At 42.6% G+C, this 22,232-nt stretch overlaps 1 protein-coding gene and 1 long non-coding RNA gene across 2 annotated transcripts in view; one reads left to right on the forward strand and one right to left on the reverse strand.

Annotated features, from left to right (window-relative positions):
• ZFAND3 (zinc finger AN1-type containing 3) overlaps positions 1–12,491 on the reverse strand; it is a 132,274-nt gene extending 119,783 nt beyond the window's left edge. Inside the window, exon 1 of the mRNA XM_083434590.1 lies at positions 11,810–12,491. Coding sequence (XP_083290716.1) covers positions 11,810–11,880 — 71 coding nt within the window. The 5' untranslated portion in view covers positions 11,881–12,491. The remainder of the gene's footprint in view (positions 1–11,809) is intronic.
• On the forward strand, positions 12,462–13,007 carry LOC310674846. Its single transcript, XR_014509790.1, has 2 exons — positions 12,462–12,552; positions 12,890–13,007. It is a non-coding gene; the product is annotated as an uncharacterized lncRNA (long non-coding RNA).
• Positions 13,008–22,232: the final 9,225 nt, after the last annotated feature.

Here is a 22,232-nt window from a genome sequence, read left to right on the forward strand (position 1 = left end):
CCATAAAGGGGGGGAAAGCTAAATAGGCTTAAGGTAAACAACCACAACTGCTCCAAGAGAAACAATAAGTGCCTGTTCATGATCAACTACCAAGATATTTCTGCCTGAACAATAGAACTTCCCTTCCTCTCCCCTTGCACCCTCCCCAAATCTGCTCAAGGGGGCTGTGGGAACCCCTAGAACAAATTTAGGGGGGCAGTGAAAGGAGATGGAGGGAAAGTTTCTTTGCATAGCCCAAAGTCCTTGCACTGGTGGATCTATTTAGTTGGATACTGCCCATTGTTCCTTATGGGTTAAACTGGTGACAAACATGTTCCACATTAATGAAAGCAGAATGCTAAAGCTTTTGTTTGCAAATAAGGATGCCCAGTGTTAAACTGTTACGTCACCAACGATCCATTAATCATGGGGGCAATTCAGCAGAATTTAGGCATTCTTATCTCTATGGATTGTGCCTACTATCAGAAATAAATATTAAAAGTTGCTAGACTAGTTTTCCCTTAACCATTTGCTCTATCACAACCATGAATGCGCTGACATAAAGACAGCCCAGAATCATTAACTCATGCTTTGCATTTGGGTTGCTTGCAACACATTTTGAAAGCTCAGCTTGAACATGGTCCAGAGGCAGCAGCAAGTGCAGAATGTAACTGCCAGAGTGGCATCTGGGGAAGTAAGATGGAATCATGCAATACTCATCCTAAGAAATTCTGCATGGGCTGCTGTGTGCTATGAAGTCTGACTCAATGTATTACTAATGCCCTACAAAGCTCTAAATGGGACCCAAATATTTGCAGAAGAATGGATGCTGGGTGTGTGTGGCTACAATCTGGGATTATTATTTTTTTGTATATCCCCTGGTGGGCTGGGTAGGCATACAATACATTGTACATTCCGCCAGCATAGTAACACTTCTTCTCCCACACTCAAGTGCAACTGGAAAACTGGATTGTTCTGCCCCCCTGTAGACTTCAGCATGTTATAATTGCAGAAATGACACTTTGCATCCATCCACGTTGGAACATTTTTACTTGCCACAGAAACATTAGAGGGCAACATATTTATTTTATATCCTACTTTCCAGAATAAAAATCATCACACAGCAGCAAAGAAATATATATAAGCTAAGCACATACAATTGCAGTATATAAAACTATAACAATCTGGTATCCTTTGGAGCAGAGTTCCACAAAAGTGGGGCTACCACCGAGAGAGCACTTGCTCACCAACCTGAATACTCTCACTGGCAGTCACATAAGCAGGGCCGCTCAGAAGTTGATAATAAGGTGCAGGCAGGCTGGTATGACTGAAGGTACCTTCATAGTCAAGAGTGATTTGAGAGCAATTTACACAACAAACATACTCAGATAAAACTAACACTCGTCCCTGCAAGAGAGATTACATGAACTTAACTCATGGGCTTTAAAGTACTCTTGAAGGAACTATAAGCAAGGCTACTCATAGTTTGTATCCAAAAGCCTAACACACACCTTCTGAAGAAAATCATATAATCCATTCATAAACTTATTTGCCTTGTTTCATCTCAATTTGACTATTCTGGTGTTTGTAGTATTCTGAGCCTCTCACCAAAACTACGAGGAATGTGACCACAGAATAGCAGCAGAATGACAAGGAAAAGTGTATGAGACAGAAGATCAAGTGGTTGTGATGGGGAGCCAGGCCCCTACAGTGAGCACAGATTGTGAACTCCTCAAAAGTCAGTACATTTTCCAGTAATCTCCCGCACACATGAGAACTGGCCTACAAACACGTAGGGTTTAAATTCCAACTGTTATGACCTTCAATATTAGGCCCAAAAACCATATTATTCGAAGTTCTTAGAAAAAACATGCCATAGCTTTTAACAGTGCAGTGCTGTATGTTTGCCCAAAGACAAGTCCCAATGTATTCAACAACATTTATACCATTTTATTTAGGATTACATAAAGTCCTCTTACAAGTATTAATCCAACAAAAAATTGCTTTTTGAATTATGATAAAATGAAAAACAAGCTAAGCCTATTTTTGTTGCGTATAAAATACTGCAAAACTGCACGGGAGGGTCCCTCAACCCTCTAAAGTAGAGTTTACAGGCTCCATGGGAGGATAGAGACAGGTCCTGATGTGCAAGTAGAAACTTGTTCTACTGCATTTTAGCTAATTGTTTTTTATGAAAGCGTGCCCTTTTCATATGAAAAGATTATTGACAATCAATGCGTCATGTGAAATGGACATTATCTAACTGATCTCCCAAGATTGAGACAAATACAAGAAGAATGGTGACTAGCATTCTTTTGTGTGACATAGATAGGCAACTGTCTCTATAAGGACTCTGACCTCTCAAACTAGACGAATCTCAACTTGCTTGCTGAGCAACAAGGGGCTGCTGTGGAATGCCCTCTTAGGCATACAAAAATAATCATATACTTGGAATCCAGGCCGCTATGTATTTTTATACATACTTATTATTGTAATTCAACAAGTTCATCATAGCAAGTCTTTCACAGCTCAAAGTCATGTCTAACATTTCTCAGATTTTGAACCAATGGCATTTTAGATTGTTTGCTAATATCACTAACATTAGTCAACACCTCCAAATTCAAGCCTAGCTTTCACACTATATCAGCACTTCTTCAGCAGCAGCCTTAATTTTGAAAGGGTTTGGCATTTCCCCCCAAGTTAATAGCCATATGCAAGCAAGTACAGTTCTAAGAATTAATATATCAATAATCATTTAGTTTTATAATTCATGTGCAGCAAAAGGTAGGCAAGGTGAAAGACAAGCACCAAGATCTTCAACTGGTAGCAAACTAGTTTTAAATTGGCTTTTAGATTATTAGCACAATACAAGTTGCTCAAGGAGACTACAGTGTATTTTTGCCTGAAGGAACACCTAAGAGGAGAATGAATGCACATATATAAATAATGGGTTGTGTCGGGAGAAATCCTGTCACTGAAGATCAGATGAGAAGATTTTATTAGAACTCCTAATAGTCCTACCTGCACGTACAAGAGTGGTGGCCAACTTAAATGTCTAACAGTTATAACAGGTCACTCTCAATCAACAGAATAACCAGTTTTATTATGACATAAGATTTCACAAGCTAGAATCCACTTTATCACATCCAGTATGTGCGCATGCACACACATGGTGATGGAAGGGGGAGGTTGCAAGCAGCGAAACTAGGAAATGACAATTCAATCTGAGAAGGAATGTATTATGTATGCAAGGTACACCTGCATGTCTTATCACCAACCAACTTGTTTATATTGAGTTAACTAAATGCTGTAGTGGGAAAGGAAGTCATTGTCTCTATTCAGAACAAGATGAACAGAGCTGAAAATCTTGTAATTCAACAGTTTCACCCTGGAGCATCCTTTTAAAATTCCTTTGTTCAAGTACTACCATCTCAGATTTGTTTCCATTGATTTATGCAGGGACTGCCTGTTTGTCCTGTGCAGAATGCAGAAGAGCACTGTAATATTTGATGACCAATATTACATTTTATGATGAGCAGGGGTGCTGTGCCCAACATTATCATGTCCTGCAATGGTATTGATAAAGATGTAGGGATGGAATTGACACCCAGGTTTGTTGCAGGATTTGGTTCCTGGGCTTGATTCCTTCTGGGCCCTCTTGATGGTGAACAGCTGTTTCAGGTTAGGGTGCTGTCTGTCAGCAAGAACAGGCGTGCTATCCAAAGCTTAGCAGACGAGTTATTGTTGCCCGGGATGGGTTATAAATCCTTGATGAAACACTGGGGTTCTTTTAAGTAGGAGCTAGAGGTAGCAACAAGTGATGCTCTATAATTTTATCTTCTGGTCTGCCCTGAAGTAGCTTATTCCTGGGTGTCAGTCGGGTCTTACTGATCAATCGGCTCCATACTTACTCAGGTGTAAATTCCTCTATACAGGAATTGCTCACAAACTAAGTATGCATACGATTTGGTCATTGTTTCCCTAGTTTTTCTGATTGCTTGGAGTATCTCAGTTGGAATGATTTGAGAAAAATTAAGCAGAACACTACCAGCAAGTTATATCATTATTGCTACTAGTTCACAATCTGTTGTTATAAATTACGATTAGCAAATTGTGTGTAAACATTAAGAACCCAATAACTTCAAAATTTGGCTGTAGCTAAAATAAACATCTTTCCACAGCTCCAGGTTGGTCTGTAGCAGTCAGCAAACGTTCTTCTGACTACTCATTTTTTCTTGTTCACAGCTCTATCTTGGCTCCAAATTTTCAAATCCTTACCAATAGCCCAATTTTATACTTTACAAGTTTCCTATAAACCTACAGACTGCACACACATTTTGCTAATCTGCCAAGTGTAGCAGCTTTCCCAACTAATCCAAACTTAGAAATCAGAAACCTTAAAAACAAGTTTAGAATGTTCAAAGAACTTTTGACACATCCACTCTGTAAACCTTATGGTAAACCTGAACAGTAGGTCCATATTACATCCATACTGCAGTGGAGACCATCAGAGAGATAATGGTTTTCCTGGGGCAGCCTTCCTTTAACCAGTGCTCTCAGGATATTATGGGCTACAGCCACCATCTTCCCTGACCATTAGTCATTCTAACTAAAGGTGTGGGAGTTGTAACTAAAAACATCTGGAGGGCACCAAGTTGGAAAAAGCTGGCGGAAGGCTACTTAGTGAGGTGAATAATTGATTAAATCAAATGAGAACTACAGCTTGCATGCAAACTACACATTTCAAAAGAAGGTACATCCCAGTTCATATTCTTCACCACTATACTAGTTCCATTTCCTCAAAGGTACAAATAAATTCAATTGCCTATTCCAGTCTCATTTGGATGTCGAAAGAGGACAATTCTACTCCAGTTAAAGCAAAACAAAGCACACAATATACTTGATTCTGTAAGGACAAACAGAAATGGAAACAATATTAGAAAGAAAGTACAAGCACCCAAAACTTCAGCGAAGGAACAGCTGCAGTCCCAAATGGCGAACCTAAAGTTTTCCAGCAGATTCTTATTGAATCTTGTTTAGAAAACAGAGGAATGTCTCCACAACAAACTGCCAAAAAATGTATCACTGCAATGATTGTTATTCATTCAATGATTGTTAAGCTGTTTTTCTTTCATTCATTTTAACTCTGCTAGGTGCTAGTTCAACATCTAAGATCATGCTCTGTGCTTCCTTGCTGAGTGAAGTGTGGCCTGTATCCACAAAGATCAGATCCTTTTCAGTGGTAGCACCAATCTCACACTTATCCCTTAAAAACCTACTCAGCTCAAACACTGGGTATTTTCTGGTCTCATGATGCCATCTACCCGGTCCTGGAGAGTCTTGTCAACTCTAACACAAATTTTCATGGAGCACTGGGGACTCCAGGGAGGATGGGAATGTTCAAGAACTGCCATCCCAAGAATGCAAGGGCATCAGATAGTTTCCACCAAATGTTTCTTCTGGTTTCACACATCAAGAATAGGCTTGTACACTGATATAAATTTACTACTCCTTAATCCTGAATTGGAGGACAATGGACCACTTGACTTGCTCAAATTTGTAGATTTAAGTGACATCCACATGGAAAGTTCAATGGTAGGATGTTCACGGGCTTGCCAAACAAGTATTTTTATTGATAAGAGCTCTACTCTTCTCCAGAGTCTGAAGAAGGACAGAGCTCTTTCCAAAATTACACAGCCTCAGAAAGCGGAAGCTTGGAACTGGATGGAGTCTTGACTTTGTAGTTCCACTAGGACTAGAAGCATCTCCAAACCAGAGTATGATGTCACATACAAGACCCCACACCTTTCTCACGAGAGATATAAAACATTGGCCTGCTGCAAAGTACAACCATAGTTTGCAGATTCCTAGATTAATATTTTTTTTTACAGAACACTGTCAATTATATGCTTATTTTTAAATTCAGAAAAAGAACCCTTATTCTATGTAACTTGATTACCAACATAGCTGATTGGGCGACACATGGATCTGGTACAGCTGAGCCCTAAGTTTCAGATGCAATACGAATATCTGATATTCTGCTAGGCCATTCACAAGAGTTAACAATCTTCTAAACCTTCATCGAAATAAAATTTCTTGCATCGAAGAGAAATAAGCTATTCAGGAAGCAGTTGTTTCCAGATATGCTCAAATTCAACAGCCCGACCTTAGACCTCTGGGACATTCCCAGGGCTACAGGTTACCCAGTGACCTTTCATGTCCAAGTACAAAACAGCTTGTGCCATTCAAACAAAAGTGAGCCACAATTTGTAACAGGAGAAACATTTGTTCCCTTCCCTCTCATCTTCTGTAATGCCACCATTACAGTAGTACTAAAATGGTAGTACTTCAGTTGCCAGAGTAATTGCACCAGAGTTTCCACCACTAACTGCAACAAAAATGGTTTTTGTTTTATGTTGACTATTTAAAATGTTTCTTTTGAAGCAGCATTGGAACAACTTATACTACTTTCACAGATACATTTCAGAAACTTTAAAAACCAACCCAATTAAAATACATTCCAAATTAAGACCTAGTACAAAAAGCAAGAGTAAATACTTCTGCATGCAAGACCTATTTATTTGTGTGCCTTTAGGCATTTCCCTTACAATACCACTGTGTTGCCCTAAAAAGAGTAACCTTTGGCAGGTACTAGACCCAAACATTACCAAGAATTTCAGTTGCATCATCAAACGCAACAACAGTCTTTTCATATTCAAGACTAAATAAAGTGTTTTTTCTTTGTGAAACAAAAGCTAGATTCAGAAAGTTAACTCAAAGCGTCCTGAAATATACTAATTGCTTGGAAAAGAATTTAAGAAGTCTTCAAGACAAAAACCTCAATGCAAATGCCAAAGCCCACAAGCCTTTTCTCACTCCTTTTGATTGCTGAAAATTCTACACACATCCCATTCTCTACAAGTAAATACAAGAGTATTTTTGAAAATACCTTTGGATATGCAATCCAGGCTTAATGTCCACTGCTGACAACCAAGTTGGTGAAAAGGCAATCAGGCAAGCAGACACGTGCACACAGAAAAATGAGGAGAGTGAACAATTCAAGTACAAGTCTGAATATGTCTTTTAAATGAACATGCTCCACTTGTCTCAAACGTGTTTTGAACTTGGTGTTTGTTTAGAGGGATACTTCAGTAAACTCTCCCCCCTAGAATTTAGGACTGTCCAAATTTTGTTTTCTACCTCAGATGCTAGCTTGGCTATGTTGCCAGTCTTGAAATACGGCAGCCATGCCATGTACCACAGGAAAAGCATGTTTATATAGCTGGAACTATGCTATTCTGGGGCTTGGCTTAGTTTGAAAACAGGCATAGGCCCTGCAATAAGTGCCAAGAGAGATTGTGCTCTGTCTTAAGTCCTCAGAAACACACAAGTAAACAAGCCAGTCTGAGAAATCTGAGCAATTAAAGGTATCTGGTCTCACTTGGAAGTTTCTCCCCACTCCTTAAACATTCCCTTCTAAAGTATGCATCCTGAGAGATACTATTGATAAATAGAACTCACTTTGAGTATTTTCAAAACCTAGGTAGACAGTAAGTATGTGGTCTTGATGCCTGACCGTCAGCATTCCTCAGTTCAGCTAAAGGTGGCATTCAGCCAACCAAATTGTGAGACGAGTGGTAATTTGGGCAATAGTCTTAGGCTACAATCCTAAACACTTACAGGAGTGTGAATGAGTGAACACAGTGAGAATAACTTCTGAGTAATCATGCAAAGGATTAAACAGTTAACAGACAACAGAAACAGTGTTAATTGTGCTTAAAAAGGAAGGCAAGCCATTAAAAGACAAAACAAATTGCTCACCATTTTCTTTATTGAAAAGGGAGGTACAGTGGTACCTCGGGTTAAGAACTTCATTCATTCTGGAGGTCCATTCTTAACCTGAAACTGTTCTTAACCTGAGGTACCACTTTAGCTAATGGGGCCTCCTGCGGCCGCCGTGCGATTTCTGTTCTCATCCTGAAGCAAAGTTCTTAACCCGAGGTACTATTTCTGGGTTAGCGGAGTCTGTAACCTGAAGCGTCTGTAACCTGAAGCATCTGTAACCTGAGGTACCACTGTACAACTGTAAAGATTAAGCTAGAGAGATTTAAAAGTCAAATAAGGATGCCAGTGAGGGTTTCAAGAAGGTGGTAGTAGATCAAAGTGGTTGTTATATCATTTTGAATGATTCAAAGTTCTAAGATTCTGATATGGAAAAAAGGGTTGTTGTCAACATAGTGCTGAGAAGAATGTAATTCTTGTGTGATGGAACATCCCCCCTTTCCTCTAGCGGACACCCCTAATCCGCTACACCCCTAATCCGCTCTACGGATTCTCCCAACCCCCCAAAGCAAACCTGGGGACAGGGGGCAAAGGGGTGGTGCAAGTCCTGCTGCACTAATGTTAATCCTTGCACTAGTTCAAACATTCATTTCAGTATTGCCCTGGATGTCTAGACCCTGAAGCTATTTGTTTTTACTTTCAGAACTCTCCTGACAGTTAACCACCTTAGAAGGCGGAGGCGGGTGGGGAGGATATAAATAGTATAAATACAATAAATAAATACAAGAAACACAGGAAGCACTTCGCTGAGATGGATCAAGTAGCAAAAAAGCCGCCTAGCCATTGCCTCTGCAAAAATCATGAAGCTAATTGAAGGAAAAAACAGAACACATTATTATTATTATTATTATTATTATTATTATTATTACTATATATGACCACTTCAGCAAGACTTGATGAGGTCCTACAGAAGTTTCACATAGTGTGCGCGCGTGGGGGGAGAGAATGACCAACAATGCCACCATAAAACAGGTATATACAAACTAGAGGAAGTCCAATAATAATTTTACTTATTATTCATGTTGAAGTATGACTCTCCAACAGTACCTCTACAAGAATATCACTATTCAACACTGCTATTAATAAATGGATGCAGGAACATTAAAATACAGGTGAAATACTATCAAACAATATGCAGGAAGAAGTGCACATGGAATTGGAGGATGCCTTGAAGTTCCCACTGATGAATGACCAGTTTATAATGCAGCTTGCCACTTCAGGTTTACACACAACTGTGTGGGAACCTCAGCCTGTATACAGATTGCTGCACTTTAATGTGTTCCTGAACGTTTCAGATATTAAGCTGGATGTGAAGAAAATAACTGAAACTTTCGCAATGAGATAAGACACAAAAGGAAAAGCAAACATGTAGGCCACCATACTGCTGGAGATTATTTTGGGAAGCTAAATGGTAATCAAATAAAAATGCACTGCTGATGGCTACTCTCTTTCGGTTCTCTTTATTACTTATTGTGCAAAGTTTAAGAGCAAAAGAGGTTGGGAGAAAACTTCTGGTTGCTAAAACTAGTTTGTATCCAGATGAAGTGTTATGTCAATTTAAAAATATAAAGCCTGTCCAAATTTAAAATACGTACTCCAAGTCAATGCAACCAATTGCCCTTCTTCTGTATGTCCATGTTAAACAATGCAAACTGAAAGAACATTAAAATAAAAGCAAAGAGTGCATGATTCAAAATTTTGGGATAAAAGGTGAAGGAACTATGAAGGGCAAAGTTAAAGAGGGGTGCAAAAAACAAGCAGTTATTATTCCATTCTTATGTGTATAGCGCAAGAGACCATGGCATACTGATTAAAGAAGAATATATTAAAGGACCTCAAAGTTTTTAAAATAAAATAAACTAGCCTAAATCTTGCAATTTGCCAAATTATTTAAAAACCTGACAACCAGCTTTTAAGGTTACAGTGGTACCTCAGGTTACAGACATTTCAGGTTACAGACGCTTCAGGTTACAGACTCTACTAACCCAGAAATAGTAACTCGGGTTAAGAACTTTGCTTCAGGATGAGAACAGAAATCGCACGGCGGCAGCAGAAGACCCCATTAGCTAAAGTGGTACCTCAGGTTAAGAGCAGTTTCAGGTTAAGAACAGACGGTTTCCGGAACAAATCAAGTTCTTAACCCGAGGTGCCACTGTATTTGGGTATAGTAAGCCTGATGCTGCCGAGATTTCCTGTGATTTATTTAGTGTAAGTTTTTGTTACACATATCCCTTCACTGAAGAGCACATTTTCTTGAGGGCACCATGTTTAAGGCGCTACATTCTCTCAAGCTATACACCCACATTCATGTTTACTACCTGTCCCAGACAAATGTATGTTATTTGTGGTATATCAATACGCAACATTAAAAATGATTGCACCAAAGCTTTGATTCAGGTTGAATGGCTACTTACACAAACAAAACACTAAGCTCAGAAAGCTTAACAATATTCAAATGCTGAATGAAACACTCAACTCCTTCATTATATTTATTAACATGCTTAAGGAAGAATAGACTATAAATTTCACTCAAATATACAATGCTTTCTTGAATTCACATATACACACATGGTATTTATATCTGTCATAATTAACATGTGAAATTATATGTACAGCCTGACTTCAGACAGGCTATCCAGTGATGGCCAAACTTGGCCCTCCAGCTGTTTTGGGACTACAGTTCCCATCATCCCTGACCACTGGTCCTGTTAGCTAGGGATGGTGGAAGTTGTTGTCCAAAAACAGCTGGAGGGCCAAGTTTGGCCATCACTGCTATAACAATGTAAATTATTGACAATGCACATAACTAAGTCAACCAAGTCTCTTAGTCAATCTTCTCCTTTTGCAGGATGCCTCTATTGCAGTGAGTGGAAAACTTGTGGCCATCCAGTTGTTCTTGTACACCAAACTCCTGGCAGCATGTCCAATGATCAAGGGCAATGGAAATTTTAGTCCAACAACATCTGGAGAGCCATAGTTTTGCCATTCCTGCTTTAGTCCATAACTCAGACAATCTACAGCTAACCTCAGAAACCATGTTCCTTTTTTAAAAAAGCAACCCCCCCCCCCAAACTAGAAATCAAGATCACCACCACAAGCATTAGCATGGCTATCCTAGTTTTACATAGGCCAAAAGGAATAACCTTTATACAGGAGTGGCCTACAAGCTCCTCACAGGCAAGATTACCACTTTTGCCTTTAACCCCAAAAAGGAAGGAAGAGTTCCTTTGGATCTGATGACACTGCGCCACACAGCTTGTGCCATTATTATCCCTCTGAAAGTCACAAGACTGGAACAAAGGTTCTCGTTAACTTTGGGCAATGGGAGAAGCAGATGTGAGGAGAGTTGGAAGCAAGGACTTAAAAGCCACACCCTTTTGGAAAGTTGTCTTGCCATTTCTTATCCCCAACGAGGAAGACCACACATAGATGTCACACCTGGGGCGGCGGGGAGGAATATATAAGAGTAAAGTTGACACACTGCGATACCTGAGAATTAAAATTACATGGCACACGCTTTAAAAAAACAAAAGCAGGAAAGGAGTAGGAGGTGGGGGGGAAACAGGGAAAGCAGCTTATTAGAAATCAAACCGCCGTCGAGAGAGGAGTGAAGAATGAAATATAAATATTGGGTTTTCTTCGCCACCCAGCCCCCACCCCCGTTTGGCAGGAAGCGCGACTAGGCCTTCAAGCCCCCGGCTTCCCCCGCCACTGTGATGCAACCGAGGCAGTCACAGGCCTCGGGAAGGGATCCCAGTGACAGGAGGAGGAGGAGGGCCGCCCTCCTCTTCCTCCAGTCGGGGGAAGGGAGTGGAAAGAGGGCGCCCGACCTCCCCGAGAAACAGGGGCTCCCCTCCCCGAGCCCTTCCCCTCCGGCCTGGCCTCCCCACCCACCCACTCAGGCCCTCGGGACCGGAGACACCCCAGCCCGGCAGCCCCGGCCAGGCCTGGCCCCTTTTCCCGCTGCCCTCCCCGACCACGTACTCACCCCCAGAAGCCGCAGGGGCAGCGGGGCGGCAAGCTGGGGGCTTTGCTGCGCTCGCTGCCGGCGTCTCCCATGGCGGCGGCGGCGGCGTTGGCGGCCGCAGCAGCAGCGGCGGATCTCAGGGCCGGGGCCGGGGGAAGAAGGAAGGGGCAGCTCCAGGCGGAGGGTCCAGGCCGGGGCTCGAAGCCGGGATTCCAGGCCGGTCAGCTGGAGTCGGGTGCTACCACTGCGGCGGCAGCGGCGGGGCGGGTGGGTAGCTGAAGCGAAGGCGGCGGCGGCGGCGGCGGAAAAGGAGGCGGCCGCGCCCTGTGGTGCTTGAGGTGACACTGAGCGGCGGGCGGCGGCTGCCGGGGGGTTGTGACGGGCCCGCAACACGCTAGCCCCGCGGGCGGCGCGCGCCCCCTGACCCAACAATGCCCTCGGCTCCTCCCCCTCGGGGCGAGTGAGGTGGTCTTGCCCGGCCACAGGATCTGCTGGGAGAGGAGTGTACCAACGTCCGGAAATGGGTGGGGGGCTGCCGGGGACGGGTGGGGAGGCCAAAGCCGAAACGGGGAGCTGAAGCAAAGGCTAGTGTTACCACAACTTTAAAGCGGAAAGCTTCCAGGGGCGAATAAGCTCGAGAAGAGTGGTTGGGGAAAGACCGGGCACCCCCCGCACCATGATCTGCTAATGGTACGGTCTGAAGAGATTGAGTCCGGGGTGAGGCAGATAAGGCTCTGCGCATGCCGGAGAGCAGAAACCCGGAAGTAAGCGTGAAGTAAAGAGTCACTCCTAGGAGTTTCCCCTCCCCCGCGCTGGTGGAATTCCCTGTCTAGGCAGGAGCAATCCCGGGAATTCCTGTTGGGGCTGCCCTACTGGCGTTGTTTGCGGCTGCTTTCTTCCCTCTCCTCAGCCTTAGCACTAGAGGGAGAGGGTTGGAGGAGCCAGGCTGCAAGCTTATGCACACTTCCCCGCGAGTAAACCCGGTCGAAGTGTGTTGGATTTACTTGCTGAGTAAACATTTGTAGGGGCTGCGCTGATAATAGTCCCCAATTTAAAAGGAAGAGCAAGGATAGATAGCTTTCTCCTCTTTTCCTTAAACAGAACTTAATGCACCTTTACCAAGTGGCGTGATGACAGCAACCACACACACAAAAACCCCAGGTGGAGGCGGAGTTAAAGTTACAAGCGCCCGTCCCATTATTAAACCTCCTTTTGGCTAGTGCCTTGTGATAGCTTTGTGGTACCGGATCTTATAACATTTCTTTTAAAAAAGAGAAACATGGAAAAGGTTCTGTTTTGCAGGTGTTAAAATAGGTGTAGAATGTGATCCTATGAGTGATTATTCAGAAGCAAGACCCCCTATTAGTACTAATGTTATATTAAAACACCCTAAGCTGCTAAAAGAATGAAGAATCCAGGACCACTTAAAAAATTTATTTAAGGATCCACCTGGCACCATCATAAACCATCTTTCTGGCACTAAGCTAAAACTTAATGGATTATGATTAGCTTGATAATGACCTATTTGATGAAATATTCTGCAGAGAGGGGGTTCCGCTGGGTCTGTTTATGGATTATTGAAATGGTGTTACTGAAATTTATTGTTACGGTTTTGTGCTACACATTTGTGCCTTAACTTTTTCATAAGTTGTTTAGAGATTCCTTGCAGTAAGTGACTAATAAGTCATATAGGTAGCAATACTAACGTTTAAAATGTTTTAAACATTGGAATAAAATGACTATGGAATGTATAAAATATAGGCTGAGATTATTATGCATTTATTCAACAGAATTTGCATGCCAATTGTAAAGAAAATCTCTTAAGTGGTTGAGTTTAAAGTATGCAACATAAACACAGTGATCGTTCACAACAAAAGTAATCAGTGATAACACAATCGGCCTTAATTTGCTATGTTAAGAAAGAAAACCACTACATTTATAGCCATAGATATAGACATGAACTTCTTTTTAAACAATATTTGTATTCATTTTCAAGTTGCACATCACATATAACATAACAAACAACACATTAACCACGTTGCTTAAAATATCACACCAGATTCTTACAGTTCACGCCAAAAAAACTTCCCACATATTACCATGAGATATCTGGGGGTTATAAACACGGTCTTCTCAATGTATATAATCCAAAAGTGGTTGCCACACATTGTAGAATAGGTGGGGGTTAGAATTCTCTTTGGTCCTACAAATCTGACATATCAGCTTTTCAAGCAGGACTATTCTCCATGATCTGGAGTACTGCTTCAATGTTCAAGCCCAAAGTGGTACATCATTGCATGGCTATTTCCATATGCTCCACTGCAAGGAGGAACATTAAAAGTTCTTTATGAGCAAATGGTGAAGCAGACATGCCCTTGATTCCAAGAAAAGAAAGTTGAGGGCAAGGTTGTAGGCCATTTTGTGTATTAAACTCAATTTGAACTTCTTGACATTCCTCAGTCTCATATCTGAATCTGCCATTAAAGTTTCTTTCAGGTAACCAGCAGATTCTGATACCATTTTTGTGTCCATTTGTACTGTAGTGTAGAGAGATGGGTCTGTCTGAATTCCTATGTATGTACAGTGGTACCTCCGGTTAAGTACTTAATTCGTTCTGGAGGTCCGTTCTTAACCTGAAACTGTTCTTAACCTGAAGCACCACTTTAACTAATGGGGCCTCCTGCCGCCACGCCACCAGAGCACGATTTCTATTCTCATCCTGAAGCAAAGTTCTTAACCCGAGGTACTGTTTCTGGGTTAGCGGAGTCTGTAACCTGAAGCATATGTAACCTGAAGTGTATGTAACCCAAGGTACCACTGTAGAATGCAAGAAGGCATTAGTGGCAGATGAAAAAAATAACTTACTATAGGGTTACCGGACGTCCCCGTTTCCCGGGGACAGTCCCCGGATTTGCAAATTTGTCCCCGGACAAATTCCATTCCTGGAATCTCTTCGGATTTCATCTAATGTCCCTGGGAAATGTGGCAGCGACAGTGTCTCAGCAGCCCGGAGCCTGCCTGGTAGCGCAGTTGGCTCTGGCTGGCTTCAGGAGCTGCCTGCTGCTGTAGCGCCCGCCATTTTGCCTCACTGGAAGTCCCCATATGATGTGTTGCATACAAGACACTGTCGGTTTGCAAGCCCCCTCCACAGAGGCTGACCCCTCTCACTGTCCTCGGAGCTTGCATACCGGTAACCTCCTCTGGCTGATATCCAGACAGACCAGGGAAATTTTGATAGGCGACATTTTCCCAAGCATGGGGAAATGCACAACCCCTCCCTCCAGTGTGGTGTAGTGGTTAAGAGTGGTGGACTCGTAATCTGGGGAACCGGGTTCATGTCTCCGCTCCTCCACATGCAGCTGCTGGGTGACCTTGGGCCAGTCACACTTCTCTGAAGTCTCTCAGCCCCTCTCACCTCACAGAGTGTTTGTTGTGGGGGAGGAAGGGAAAGGAGAATGTTAGCCGCTTTGAGACTCCTGATAGGGAGTGAAAGGCGGGATATCAAATCCAAACTCTTCTCTTCTTCTTCTTCCTGCTTCTGCAGGGGAAAGAAAATAAGTCAAAAATCTATTTACATGATGTTTATTTCTGACATTACAGCACTAGAGAAAAACACGTCCTTTCAGTTCAGTTCTTCTAGTACGTCTGACAAACTTCCTGAGCATGCGCAGTCGGAAGGTTTCAAATTACACTCTTCACAAAGACTTTTCCAGCCTGTGAACTTCCAGGGAAATTTTTATTTCTCACAGATAAGCACATCATGTGATGTCAACAATCTGGCTGTCTGCAGCTGTGATGTTTCAATATACTGACAGACACATCATATGGGGAGTTGCTGTAGGGGCTGAAGATGCAGTGCTGGGCACCGCTGCCGGGCGAGAGCTGCACGGGGTCGTTGAGCTTGGTGCACCACTGCAACCTGACGCTGAGCTTGCTGTCAGCGCTGCTGTCCAAGGCCGTGGACTCGTCTCGGTCTCCAACTGGTGCTTGGGCGGCTGCAGCTGCTGCTCAGCTTCGTCATTGTGGTCCTCAACTTGCAAGCAGCGGCTCGCTTGTCGGCCAGCTTGTCGTTGGCCATCGCGGACGAGAGGCGAGCAGGAGACGAGCTGATCCAGCCCAAGTGCTCTGATGGTGTTTCCTGCTTGGCAGGGGGTTGGACTCGATGGCCCTTGTGGTCTCTTCCAACTCTATGATTCTATGATTCTAAGTGCGCCTCCTCCGACTCGCTCGCTGCTGGCTCTGCCCTGGACCCGCTGACTGGGCACGCTGTGGCGTGGATGGGTGGCCGCCAGATGATGCCTGCACAGGAGACGCCCAGACAGGCGGGCAGGGCAGCAGCAAGAGGAGGGGGTTTCTGCTAACACTTACTTCCAAGTAAGCCTGTAGGGGATCGCAGTGCAAGGAGGGGGAGGGAGGGGGGAAGCATGGCTAGTGCTTCAAGAAAGGCCAGGACCCAGAGGAAGGCCATGTACAGAAGAGACTACAGAAGAGAAGATATTACTTCTTTATTTTTTAAATAACTTTTTTCCTCTCTCTTTTTTAAAAAAAATACTTATTTATTTATTTATTCATTGTGTCCCCGGATTCATTGAAAAGAATCTGGTAACCTAATTGTAAATTGCATTGCTGATGAAAAGCAGTGTACAAGAATACCAAATAAATAAGATGAATAGGTGAATGAACATTTGTCACTAGCTCCTGCATGAAATGGGAGCTCATTAGGACCATTTTCTAAAAAACTGCAGCTGGAGGGGGAAACAGAGTTGCTTTCCGCCCCCTTTCCAAACTGGCCCTGCTCATGTGTGTTTTAATAGCAGTCATTATGAAACTAACAAAGAAAGAAAGAAAGCCAATGAACCATTTTCTGTCTCTTTATCTTTGTGTTGGAAATAGGCCTGTTAAAATTTTGCATGTCAGGGTACTATGAAATACATATGACTAAGCAAACCAGGCCTGGTGAGGACCTTTAAATGCAAGCCATTTGATACCTCTATTAATGCTGGAAATACCCAGGCAGCAAAAAAGACCTTTCCTGAGTTGTTAAGCCGGGGATGCGCTACAGAATAAATCCACAGCTTACACTCACTTTACTTATGTGATCGTGACCCCACATGCGGGGGGGTGGAGGTGGGGTGGGGTGGGAATAAGTGGTGAGCAGGGAAAACTTGTCATTCCCTGCTCTCCATTTATTGATATACAGTGGTACCTCTGGTTGCAGACGGGATCTGTTCCGGAGGCCCGTTCGCAACATGAGCAGAACGCAACCCACGTCTGCGCGTGCGTGGGTTGCAAATTGCCGCTTCTGCACATGCGCGTGACGTCACTTTCTGTGACTGCGTGTGCGCAAGCGGTGAAACCCGGAAGTAACCCTTTCCGGCACTTCAGGGTTGCCGCGGGACACAACCTGAAAATGCTCAACCTGAAGCAGACGTAACATGAGGTATGACTGTATATTTTCCACTCACAGCCCTAGTGGATTTTCCTTCCTCACTATGCTCTCAGAAAGTTGCAGCAGGGCCCCAGGAAGCTTCCAGAGCTCTCACTCCTCGTCTCCCACAATTACATTTGTGAATAAATAGTATCTACTACCTGTTTTATCACTATAGTAGCGCTAATTCCGAGTCAGTTTTTATTTGAGTAGAATGATAATTGTAAAAATGAAAGAGAGGGAGCTCATTGAAGTCAGTTGATTAGAAGACTGATAAGCCTGTTTAACGTGTGTGTGTGTGTGTGTGTGTGTAATCTCATATATGTGGAAGTGAGTCCCATGTAACTCTGTGGAAACTACCCATGATAATTCATGCATAAGATTGTGGTGTTAAGATTGAAAGAGGAGCACATATTGTCCAAAGAATTGTGAATTAAAAGAAGAAAATGTTCCTGAAAAACTATAGCCATGCACAGTTTTCCTTTTAAAATGATGCCATTAGCTTTTATGTGAATAACCACTCATCTTTGAATAATTAAAAATAAAAACTTTACCTGTTCTATACTCCAGGTGTGGGAGTGGACAGGAAGTACCGTATGTTGCTTCTTAAAGCTTTTTGTACAACCGTCAGAGCAATGTGGGCGTGTGTCTGTTACAGCAGAATGGGCCACACATCTGTGGAACTACTTTAGGTTTGTCCGTGACATTGCTCAAAGAGTTCTCATAAATGTGTGGTGCACCTGATACTATGATGGGAGGCACACCCACAAAAGACAGTAAGATACAGCTGTGACAAGAGTCTCCAAGTCTTTGTGAAGCTGTGGTCTGTACAAAGCCTATAATAGCTGCAGACTAGATCACAGTTCAGTACCCCAAGTGAGCCTTTGTGACATCACAGGTGACCACAGTTTTACAGTTCATTTGCAAGTGGCCTTTCTGGTGGTTGTGTTCAGATGGGGCCCTTAGAGTGCCTTTTAAAAATCAGAAGGGGTTTTTTTGGGGGGAGGGGAGTGTTTTGTAGCAGAAAGGTTTTCTCCTTTTTGTGTTTGTGTGATTAGACAGAGATGCTCTGAATTGCATCTCCTTCCAGTTATTGTTAGAACCATACAGTATTATCCAGCTGTCTCTTCTGAATATTGTATTCTGGTGCATCTCTTTCCCGTAATAACCTCGCTTATTCCCTACCCTGCCCCGTAGTTCTGAAATCATGGAGCACCAGCATTGACCCACTGCTATTTGTGATCCACAGTGATGCAAGTCTGCCTGACCTAATGATTCATGAGCTGTATCTCTCCCTCTTCCCAAACTCGGTGTGTGAGACCATCCTGTTAATCTATATGTATTCTAGAAATCTAACTGGCCTTTAGGGTTGGTTGCCTTCAGCACCAGACTGAAACCAATACACTTCAAATAACCAGGTAAAGGTTGAAACTTGAAAGGATGTGTTAATATAACACAAAAAAGAAAGCCGTATTTTTATTTTAAATGGGCCTTTCTTACATTTCATTTACTGTATTAGTTCCCATCAAGTAGAGAGTCAATGTCTCTTATAAAATATACTGCTTGCAACAAACTTGGATGGAATCACATGGATAAATGGTGCCATTTTATCCCCTCAGAGTTCTGTCTATAAGTAGCAGCTGGATATATTCAATGTACTTCAAGTGGAACCATTCCCACAACGAGTTCAGTTTTATCAGTGCCACTTCAGCTCCTGCTGTGATTCTGCTGCTTGTGTGTTTCTGTTTACCATTTGAAATCCAACAAGATTCAGAGATAGTAAGCTGTAGCAGGACACAGGTTCTCCATGTTTGTCCCAAGAGCTCATCTGCACCTAGGTTAAGTTTTGGGAGAAGTTGGTGCCGTTTCCCCCCAAATCCCAGGTGGACACATCTTCCACTTCTGGTTTGGTTTGCATGAAAGAAAGCTCCTCTTGATAGTGGAACTAATTTTTCTCCACAATGTTTCTGCTTGTGATTCAACTGTCAGTAGTGCTCCCTCAAGCATGTGCTGACTGAAGAGCCCCACACATGTGCATAGTAGGGAATGGATGTGCTGAAACAGCCTATTCAATCTGCTAAATCAACAGTAGGGTATCTGAGGGTTACCATACATCTGGAATGTCCTGGACATAACCGGTATTCGGCTCTCACAAACAGTGTCTGGACAGGAATTGCTGAAGTCTCCAGGCAAAATATGGTAGGTGTGATAGCTCAAATAGAAGTGCTATGTAGATTTAGTGCTTTGTGGATTTGGCACCTTTTCCTGCTGCCATGTTCAAAAAGTGCCAAATCACAGCTGGGAAGGAAAAACCGGAAGCATTCTTAAGTGTGCTCCCCAATTCTTCCTTTGCAAGCCACAGGTTCAAATTGAATCGCCTATGTCATATGACATCAGATGATTGACAGGTGAGCAGCTCCACTCGCCTCTCAAAGTAGCCCATAAATGGTGCCATTTTAGTGGATTATATCACTGCATTTGCGGAAAGCTTCAGCTCTTGAATTTAATGTTTCAAGCAAGGGAGACATTGCGCTTCCCTAACTGGGTGTATTCCATATATTATTTTTATTATGAATTTATATCCAAAGGAGCCCAGGGCAGCATATACTGCATTTCTGAGATTATTTGACAATATTACTGTTGCCTTTAACTCCTTTTAAGCAACATGTAAGACTTAATTTTCATTGGCTTTTAATCATCAGCGTGATAAAGTCCTCATTCGAGCTGTACATAATTGAACTATTTAGTCATTCCTGATATTTCAGATCCCCCAGCTTTTTACTATAATTTTTCCAATTTGTTTCTGATTACCTATCTTAAGTTAGCCAGAGCTCATTGCAGCTGAGTCCTAATTCCTGTGCATCAGGTGCCTGAGAGGTATATTGTAAAATAACAAAAGACCAACACTTGCAACCAACTGTGTGTGATTCATCTGCTAAGTTAGTGTCCAGGCACTAGGCTGGGAACCGAACACAAATCCTGAAGCAAAGCCACATGTTGTAACTAGTATCTTTTTATTTGCAGGTAATTCAAACCTGTGTGTTTAAGATGACATGTTTTATGTAGGTCCTGTCACCAGTGCCACTCTACATGAGTCATGTGTAATAGCACCTGTCTGGGCTCTCTTAATTGCTTTGTTGCCAGCAGCGTCTTGGAGAAACAGAAATCTGTGTAGATTCTGCATTATAAAAGCCTTTAAAATAAACTAACTAAAAAAAGAAAGAAAAGCACTGCTGTGGTTTCCTTCTCTCTCTCCTTCCTCAATTTCCACAATTTAATCACGTCCTGCCTGTTAATCTTTTCTGCCTGCCATTTCCCTTCAGTGTTTTAAAAGGGTGATATTCTAAGAGAGATGTGATCTGAGGGAGAAGAATAGAATGCCAACTTACTGGTGCATGTGTGTGTTTTAAAAAGCGATTATTTCAATCAGATGAAGGGTCTCTCTTAACAGATTGGAACCATATGAATGGTTTTCCTCATTTTACTGTAATTTAGCCCTCAAGATGGGAAGGAAGATGGGTGCCTCTTGTCGTCCACTTCACTTGCCCCTCTTTAGGGTTTTCTATAGTGTATCTCTATTAGCAATCATATCACAACCAAAATAAACAAGAAAGAAACGGATTGATTATATACAGGCACAGCTCTTGTTTTGAAGCAGCAGCGGAAGGTGTTAGGGCCCATCCCCGTAGGGCTGTCAACATGTCCAGAACAAAAAAAAGAATGACCTGGATGCATTGTGAGTTTGTTTTTTCAATCTTTGAGCAAGCTGCCACTTTTTCCTCTGTAAAAGTCCGAGATAATGATAAAACTTACGTTTATTCATTTTTTTTACTTCAAAAATTGCAGTAATCAAGAAAACATATTAAAGAGCGTGGATTTTTTTTTTTACACAATTGGTATAGGATATTGTAGAAACTGCCTCCATCCTTGAATCCAAATAAGTGAATGGAACAACAAAAAATCAAATGACAGAAGGATAGCCCTGAAGAGTAACTTGAATAATAGTCTGATTTTAAGGTGACTGAGCAAATGTATCAAACCCAGTTTGTTTGCTTTTAAAATTTGGGCATATTAAGCATCACAACAGTTGCAGTCCAAACACAGTGAGAAGCTACTCTGTATGTCATTACATATACTGAAGATGTTCAGATATATGTCTTGGTTAACACTCTGTATGAAGAAGAATGAAGACAGAGGTGCCTGGCGTGCTCTGGTCCATGGGGTCACGAAGAGTCGGACATGACTAAACGACTAAACAACAACAACATGGTAGAAGAAGAATCATGCCTTCTCTTCCCCATTGCAACCCTGGTGTGCTCCAAGAAGGACAGATGTCTGGAATATTGGGGGGGGGGGGATTGGGAGAAATCATGCGGAGTCAGCTGGGATGAATGGCATCTCCCATTCACACAAACCACCCCCACCTAGTTCCCCCCCTAATTCCCCACTCCTCTGCTGCACTCCTTGAGTTTGCACTGCATTGGTTACCACAGGATATTGTTTTTTTTAAATGCTAAATCAAAAAGATCTTTAGCCTTTTCTGTTTTGAAAACTATAAATTTTCCAATCTGGGAGTTGGTGCAGCAAATGGGTGTCCTCCCTCCACCTGCCAATCTGCCTTGGTCAGCATGAGTAGTGGGCTGTGGAAAAAGTGGTAGCTAAACCACTCCATTAAGCCCTGCTACTGCCAGCCAGAAGTATTGATTGACCTCTACATCTCCAGCCAGTGGGCATTTTCAGAATAATTAAACTTGACCATTATTGTTGGTGACTTGTGCATTCTTCATATCCCCACCCCGCCCTGTTGTATGAATCTGGTCTTTCAATGGAATGTGAAAGTCGCTACAGACTTGTGAGCCTGATTATCCACTAGACTGGTCTGATGGCAAATCTGCTTTCTATGCAAAGCATATTTCTGCCTAAATCACGTACGAGGCTTTCCATTGAGGCAATATAAAAGAACTGTAATTTTTGGAAGCAATAGACGTATCTATAGATCATCCATAAGAGTTGGCC

Source organism: Podarcis tiliguerta, assembly GCF_965153285.1.
Source record: "Podarcis tiliguerta genome assembly, chromosome: 3".
NCBI classification, from domain to species: domain Eukaryota; kingdom Metazoa; phylum Chordata; class Lepidosauria; order Squamata; family Lacertidae; genus Podarcis; species Podarcis tiliguerta.